This window comes from Oncorhynchus keta, chromosome 14, assembly GCF_023373465.1.
Source record: "Oncorhynchus keta strain PuntledgeMale-10-30-2019 chromosome 14, Oket_V2, whole genome shotgun sequence".
Taxonomy (NCBI): Eukaryota; Metazoa; Chordata; class Actinopteri; order Salmoniformes; family Salmonidae; genus Oncorhynchus; species Oncorhynchus keta.
In genome coordinates this window covers 65,785,604-65,793,452 of record NC_068434.1, presented here as the reverse complement: position 1 = coordinate 65,793,452, position 7,849 = coordinate 65,785,604, and the positions used below count along the sequence as shown (strand labels likewise).

The 7,849-nt window shown below is 43.1% G+C and overlaps 1 protein-coding gene across 4 annotated transcripts in view; it reads left to right on the top strand.

Moving 5' to 3' along the window:
- Positions 1-7,544, top strand: part of LOC118393803 (SH2 domain-containing adapter protein F-like) — a 126,478-nt gene extending 118,934 nt beyond the window's left edge. For all 4 annotated transcript variants that reach the window (XM_035786883.2, XM_035786884.2, XM_035786885.2 and 1 more), the window contains one exon: positions 497-7,544. In XM_035786883.2, coding sequence (XP_035642776.2) covers positions 497-683 — 187 coding nt within the window. In that variant the 3' untranslated portion in view covers positions 684-7,544. The remainder of the gene's footprint in view (positions 1-496) is intronic.
- Positions 7,545-7,849: the final 305 nt, after the last annotated feature.

The following is a 7,849-nucleotide window of genomic DNA, read 5'->3' as shown; positions in this document are numbered from 1 at the left end:
TCTCTCTCTCTCTCTCTCTCTCTCTCTCTCTCTCTCTCTCTCTCTCTCTCTCTCTCTCTCTCTCTCTCTCTCTCTCTCTCTCTCTCTCTCTCTCTCTCTCTCTCTCTCTCTCTCTCTCGCGTCTAGTGCAGCATAATGGGTTTTATACAGCCACATTTCTCATTAAGACAAGGCTCCAGAGCAGGAGATTACTTAAGAGCTGTAAAGTACACAGATCCAAGGCTCCGGCTCAGCCCTAGAAATACAGAAGGGAGCACAGCCCAGGGAGCTTTTCATTTGCTCTGCATTTATTAACTGGTGTAGCCTAAGTGATTGTTCCTGGCTGCTCATTAGACTTGTAGCACTCTCTACTTACTGTACGTATGAGCACGCAGTATGTGACCTGGGTTCTAAACCAGCCCTACTGTACTACATCGGCTGGGAATGATCTGTACCGCTGGGAGATAAAGCATTCATCGTTTTTAGAGCTGAAATAATGTTTTCTCTCTCCTTCTAGGAGCAGCCAGGGCTTCATGCACATGAAGCTGTCGAGGACGAAGGAGAACAAGTACATCCTGGGTCAGAACAGCTGTCCCTTCGACAGTGTCCCCGAGATCATCCACTTCTACTCCAGCCGCAAGCTGCCCATCAAGGGGGCCGAGCACATGTCCCTGCTCTACCCCGTGGCCATCAGGACACTATAGTGACACGTCCTTCCCCAAAGGTCACACAGGGGTCAGGGGTCAGATGCCCTCTCCTGCCACCTCCCATGGGAAACCCTGTCACTCTGCCTTTCTCCTTCTGTATGATTGGTCTGAAGGACAGAGTTCAAGTTGGCGGAGGAGGCAGGGATGATGATGATGATGATAACACAGCTCACCTGTCATCACCCACCTGATCCCAGACCAGCTATTAACTTTTTGTTTGTACTTGCTACCACATTATCATTGCATCATTGACTGACACATTATCTGCTGACGAGCATTGTTTCACTGATCCCACAGCTGCTTCCTCAACAGTACCACTCTGTACCAATCTCCTCCACACAAGACCTGTTCATATTGGATTTGGCTCCATGTTATGCTGAAAGTGTTTATTTAATGAGGGAAAGCTAAAGATTGTAATGTCCTTTATAAAGGAAGTGGGGAAGGCACATTAATGTATTGGAGTTGGGTTATATATGGGCACTCTACAGTGGCCGGCAAACTCAATAAACCTGCCCTGTGTGAATACTTTACCCATCAGTGCAACAACAGTTTAGTGTTTAAGTGCTGTAAGGTCTACAGACTGACGTCTCTGTCTAATTCCGGGACTGTAATTTCTGATATCCTTCACCACGGGTGTCCCATTGGTAGGACAGTGTAAGTACAGCTCTGGTTTGACAGTCAGCAGACTGATAGATGGATAACTATGTTACACAGCAGTAGCACCATTGGCTAAATGAGCCAGAGATGGGTGCCTAGTCTCAAAATGGGCTAAATTACCTTCCCAATCTGCCATCATCTTTGTATGGGTAGAATGGAATATGCCTGCATTGTCTACCTCAGAAAATCAATTTCATTCGTGAATCTGCAGATCAATAGGTACAATGGGATTGCAGATATTGATCCAACCCCCACCATGCGACTCCTATTCCCAACAAATTGCATCTATGGTTTAAGAATATGTTTTTGCATAAACCAGTCAATCAGATAATGTTTTTATTTCTTTTTTAAAAACGGCATTTTACAGATCAGCATTTGTATGTATAGTCACTATGAAATTGTGTGATGTCCGTAACAAATGTTTGGTTAAATGCCTTATAATGCATGGGTTGAATCAGTCGGATTAGATCCGCTGATTTCTAGAGTTCTGCTTCTTTCAACGATTGTTCTGTGACTGTAATTTATTCTGGGGTAATTCTTCTTATTGCAGATGTGTTACTCCTCTCTGTGAAGGCCTGCCTCGTGGCATCCAGCCCTCACTATTCTCTGCCATGTGATCGTGTTTGGCCAGAGCTTGAACACCCTGGACCTGGTCTCATATATTGTGGTGCTTCGCTTTGTGTTTTCGTCAGTTCTGCTTCATGTGTCCAACTGCCTCTGTGGCCTGACTCTGACTCTGAGACACTGATGAGTGATGGTGTCTCGTGACCAATGGGATTGTCCAGCCTCACATAAAGACTGTCTGTAGAAGCCCCATGGACCAATCGGAGGATTCCATTTTCCTGGATGAGCTCAGACCTCCAGTCTGTCATAACCCATCTATTTGTTGGAATTATTTAATACACACCTTGACTTCTCCCCTGAACTAGAGGGAGTGACGTGTCCTTTAAAATCTAAATGTTAATAAGGAGAGTGCTGAAGCATGCTATGCAATCCCATAGCCAGTGGGTGGCATCATTGCAGATGTGGAAATTAAAGGCTGTCCTCCAATTGGCATTTCCAGGGAATTATATGAGTGTTTGCTGGAGGTGAATTGATTCTGTTGGTAAGATAAGGGAACAAGTCGAGTAGGGTTGCATACAGCAGCAATGGTTCCCAAACCTTTTTGGTTACTGTACCACCAACTGGACTGTACTCTGCCCGGAGTACACCTGAAGTACCCCCTCATGTGCATTTTACAAGTAGGGCTATGGTCTCATGAGTCTTCTCAAGGTACCCCCTGTGGATAGACCAAGTACCCTCCAGGGGTCCTAGTACCCATGGTTGTGAACCACTGGCATACAGTATATGACTCTTCATGCAGGCTTAGGAGTTTGTCAATGTCATGAGGTAACTGATGTTGACGGAGAGGGCCATTGTATGTAATGGAGGGAAATTCTGCTCACATTTTATTAATTAAATAAATATATCAGTACCAGTCAAAAGTTTGGACACACCTACTCATTCAAGGGTTTTTCTTTATTTTTAAAAACTATTTTCTAGATTGTAGAATAATAGTGAAGACATCAACTATGAAATAACACATATAGAATTATGTAGTAACCAAAACAGTGTTAAACAAATCAAAATATATTTGAGATTCTTCAAAGTAGCCTAGCCACCCTTTGCCTTGACAGCTTTGCACACTCTTGGCATTGTCTCAACCAGCTTCATGAGGAATGCTTTTTCAACAGTCTTGAAGGAGTTCCCACATATGCTGAGCACTTGTTGGATGCTTTTCCTTCACTCTGTGGTTCAATTAATCCCAAACCATCTCAATTAGGCTGAGGTCGGGTGATTCAGCACTCCATCACTCTCCTTCTTGGTCAAGTAGTCCTTACACAGCCTGGAGGTGTGTTTTAGGTCATTGTCCTGTTGAATAACAAATTATTGTCCCACTAAGTGCAAACCAGATGACGTATCGCTGCAGAATGTTGTGGTAGCCATGCTTATTAATTGTGCCTTGAATTCTAAATAAATCATAGACAGGGTCACCAGCAAAGCACCCCACACCATCACACATCCTCCTCCATACTTCACGGTGGGATCCACAAATGTGGAGATCATCCATTCACCTACTCTGGGTCTCTCAAAGAGACAGCTGCTGGAACCAAAAGTCTCAAATTTGGACTCATCAGACCAAAGGACAGATTTCTACCGGTCTAATGTCCATTGCTTGTGTTTCTTGGCCCAAGCAAGTCTATTCTTCTTATTGGTGTCCTTTAGTAGTGGTTACTTTGCAGCAATTCGACCATGAGGGCCTGATTCACACAGTCTCCTCTGAACAGTTGATGTTGAGTTGTCTATTACTTGAACTCTGTGAAGCATTTATTTGGGCTGCAATCTGACGTGCAGTTAACTCTAATGAATGTATCCTCTGCAGCAGAGGTAACTCTGGTCTCTGGTCTTTCATTCCAGTGGCAGTCCTCATGAGAACCAGTTTCATCATACCGCTTGATGGTTGTTGCGACTGCACTTGAAGAAACTTTCAAAGTTCTTGAAAAGTTCTGCATTGACTGACCTTCATGTCTTAAAGTAATAATGGACTGTCATTTCTCTTTGCTTATTTGAGATGTTCTTGCCATAATATGGACTTTAATATGAACCCTATTTGGTGAAAGACTATCTTCTGTATACCCACCCTACCTTGTCACACCACAACTGATTGGCTCAAACGCATTAAGAACGAAAGAAATTCCACAAATGAACTTTTAACAAGGAACACCTATTACTTTAAATGCATTCCAGGTGACTACTTCATGAAGCTGGTTGAGAGAATGCCAAGCATATGCAAAGCTGTCATTAAGGCAAAGGGTGGCTATTTGAAGAATCTCAAATATAAAATATATTTGGATTTGTTTAACACTTTTTTTGGTTACTACATGATTCCATATGTGTTATTTCATAGTTTTGATGTCTTCACTATTATTCTACAACATAGAAAATAGTAAAAATAAAGAAAAACCTTGAATGAGTAGGTGTGTTCAAACTTTTGACTGGTACTGTGTGTGTGTGTGTGTGTGTGTGTATATATGTGTGTGTATATGTATGTTTGTGTATATATATATATATATATATAACACATATACACAGTCGTGGCCAAAAGTTTTGAGAATGACAAATATTAATTTTCACAAAGTCTGCTGCCTCAGTTTGTATGATGGCAATATACATATACTCCAGAATGTTATGAAGAGTGATCAGATGAATTGCAATTAATTGCAAAGTCCCTATTTGCCATGCAAATGAACTGAACCCCCAAAAAAAAAAAAAATCTGCTGCATTTCTGCAGAAGGCTTCAGGGCACCCAAGAAAGTCCAGCAAGCGGCAGGACTGTCTCCTAAAGTTGATTCAGCTGCGGGATCGGGGCACCACCAGTACAGCTTGCTCAGGAATGGCAGCAGGCAGTTGTGAGTGCATCTGCACGCACAGTGAGGTGAAGACTTTTGGAGGAAGGCCTGGTGTCAAGAAGGGCAGCAAAGAAGCCGCTTCTCTCCAGGAAAAACATCAGGGACAGACTGATATTCTGCAAAAGGTACAGGGATTGGAATGCTGAGGACTGGGGTTAAGTCATTTTCTCTGATGAATCCCCTTTCCGATTGTTTGGGGCATCTGGAAAAAAGCTTGTCCGGAGAAGGCAAGGTGAACACTACCATCAGTCCTGTGTCATGCCAACAGTGAACCATCCTCAGACCATTCATGTGTGGGGTTACTTCTCAGCCAAGGGATTGGGCTCACTCACAATTTTGCCTAAGAACACAGCCATGAATAAAGAATGGTACCAACACATCCTCCGAGAGCAACTTCTCCCAACCATCCTGGAACAGTTTGGTGACGAACAATGCCTTTTCCAGCATGATGGAGCACCTTGCCATAAGGCAAAAGTGATAATGAAGTGGCTCGGGGAACAAAACATCGATATTTTGGGTCCATGGCCAGGAAACTCCCCAGACCTTAATCACATTGAGAACATGTGGTCAATCCTCAAGATGCGGGTGGACAAACAAAAACCCACCATTTCTGACAAACTCCAAGCATTGATTATGCAAGAATGGGCTGCGTTCAGTCAGAACGTGGCCCAGAAGTTAATTGACAGCATGCCAGGGCGGATTGCAGAGGTCTTTAAAAAGAAGGGTCAACACTGCAAATATTGACTCTTTGCATCAACTTCATGTAAGTGTCAATAAAGGTCTGACACTTATGAAATGCTTGTAATTATACTTCAGTATTCCATAGTAACATCTGACAAAAATATCCAGACACTGAAGAAGCAAACTTTTTGGAAATTTGTATTTGTGTCATTCTCAAAACTTTTGGCCACGTGTGTGTATGTGTATATTCAGACCCCTTTGATAAAAATGGTTACGTTACAGCCTTATTCTAAAATGTTATTAATAAATTATTTAATCCAATCTACACACAATGCCCCATAATGACAAAGTGAAAATATTTTTAATTTTTGCACATTTATAAAAAATTAAAACAGACCTTATGTATATACGTTTTCAGACCCTTTGCTATGAGACTCGAAATTGAGCTCAGGTGCAGCCTGTTTCCTTTGATCATCGTTGATGTTTCAACACCTTGATTGGAGTCTATTTGTGGTAAATTAAATTGTTTGGACATGATTTGGCAAGGCACACACGGGTCTATGTAAGGTCCCATAGTTGACAGTGTATGTCAGAGCAAACACCAAGCCATGAGGTTGAAGGAATTGTCCATGGAGCTATGAAATAGGATTGTGTCAAGGCACAGATCTGGGGAAGGATACCAAAAAAAGTATGTAGTGTTGAAGGTCCCCAAGAACACAGTGGCCTCCATCATTCTTAAATGGAACAAGTTTGGAACCACCAAGACTCTTCCTAGAGCTGGCCGCCCAGCCACACTGAGCAATCGGGGGAGAAGAGCCATGGTCAGGGAGGTGACCAAGAACCCGAGGGTCACTCTGAAAGAGCTCCAGAGTTCATCTGTGGAGATGGGAGAACCTTACAGAAGGACAACCATCTACACTGTACTCCACCAATCAGGCCTTTATGGTAGAGTGGCCAGACTGAAGCCACTCCTCAGTAAAAGGCACATGACAGCCCGTTTGGAGTTTGCCAAAAGGCACCTAATGACTCTCAGACCGTAAGAAACAAGATTCTTTGGTCTGATAAACGCAAGATTGAACTCTTTGGCGAAGACTCACACAGCCAAGACAACGCAGGAGTGGCTTCGGGACAAGTCTCTGAATGTCCTTGAGTGGCCCAGCCAGAGTCCGGACTTGAACCCGATCAAACATCTCTGGAGAGACCTGAAAATAGCTGTGCAGCGATGCCCCCCATCCAACCTAACAGAGCTTGAGAGGATCTTCATAAAAAAATGGGAGAAACTCCCCAAACACAGGTGTACCAAGCTTGTAGCGTCATACCCAAGAAGACTCAAGACTGTATTCTCTGCCAAGGTTCTTCAACAAAGTTCTGAGTGTCACGTCAGAATACTTATGAAAATATCACATTTACATGTTTTTTTCATTTGCAAAAATGTCTAAATTTGTCTTTGCTTTGTCGTTATGGGGTATTGTGTGTAGATTTGATGAGGGAAAAAACTATTTAATCCAGTTTAGAATAAGGCTATAATGTAACAAAATTTGGAAAAAGTCAAGGGGTCTAAATACTTTCCGAATGCACTATATGTCTTAATGTTCCTGTGTGGCAGAGATGAAACATAAAGAAGAGGAGGATCTTTATTCAGGGCTGCTGACAGATGCATGTTACTGTAGGCAAGGTCCCACGTACGTTGTCCACGCAGCACGGAGGAAGTCCCCTCGCCTGACTAGGAGGGAGGAAGGGAGGTGATTCTGGAAGGCAGACAAGGAGCTTTGTCCCAATCAGCAGACTCACTCTTCACATTATGTCTCTCTGGGAACCTGGAATAGTCCTTCTCACCCTCAGAGAAGTGTGTGCGTGTTGCCATCAGCCATCGACTTACTCGGTGTCTCTCTAGCCACTCTGAGGTCAAGTGGTTTTAATGCTTTTGTGTAAATTTTCTTCCCGTGTATGTATTCACTACTATAACATATCTGTACAGTCCCTCATTGCCAAATGTATATACTGAATGTATTGTATGGGGACATAGTGGCATCATGTTTTCAACCTAAATAAAGTAGAGTTTGAGTCCAAACCCTCAGTCTTTTGGCTCTTTCTTGATGCTGTGACAAACATGACATAAAAGAAAGTTGCATCCAAACGGTATTTGGTATATAACTCAAAACCGATGTGGTTACCAGTTACCATGGTAAAGGTCTATTCAATGGTAAGTGCCATAGAGCCTCTCTCTGTTGGTTGAGTCAAGGACGGGGTATTGCAAGAATAGTAAAAGAGGATGAAGTCACTGCCGTCAACCTAGTAGTGACTGGTCATCTGCTCCACCACACGATCCCAACCCAGTTCTCACTGCACACCGGCCGGCCGTGATATTATAGTGTT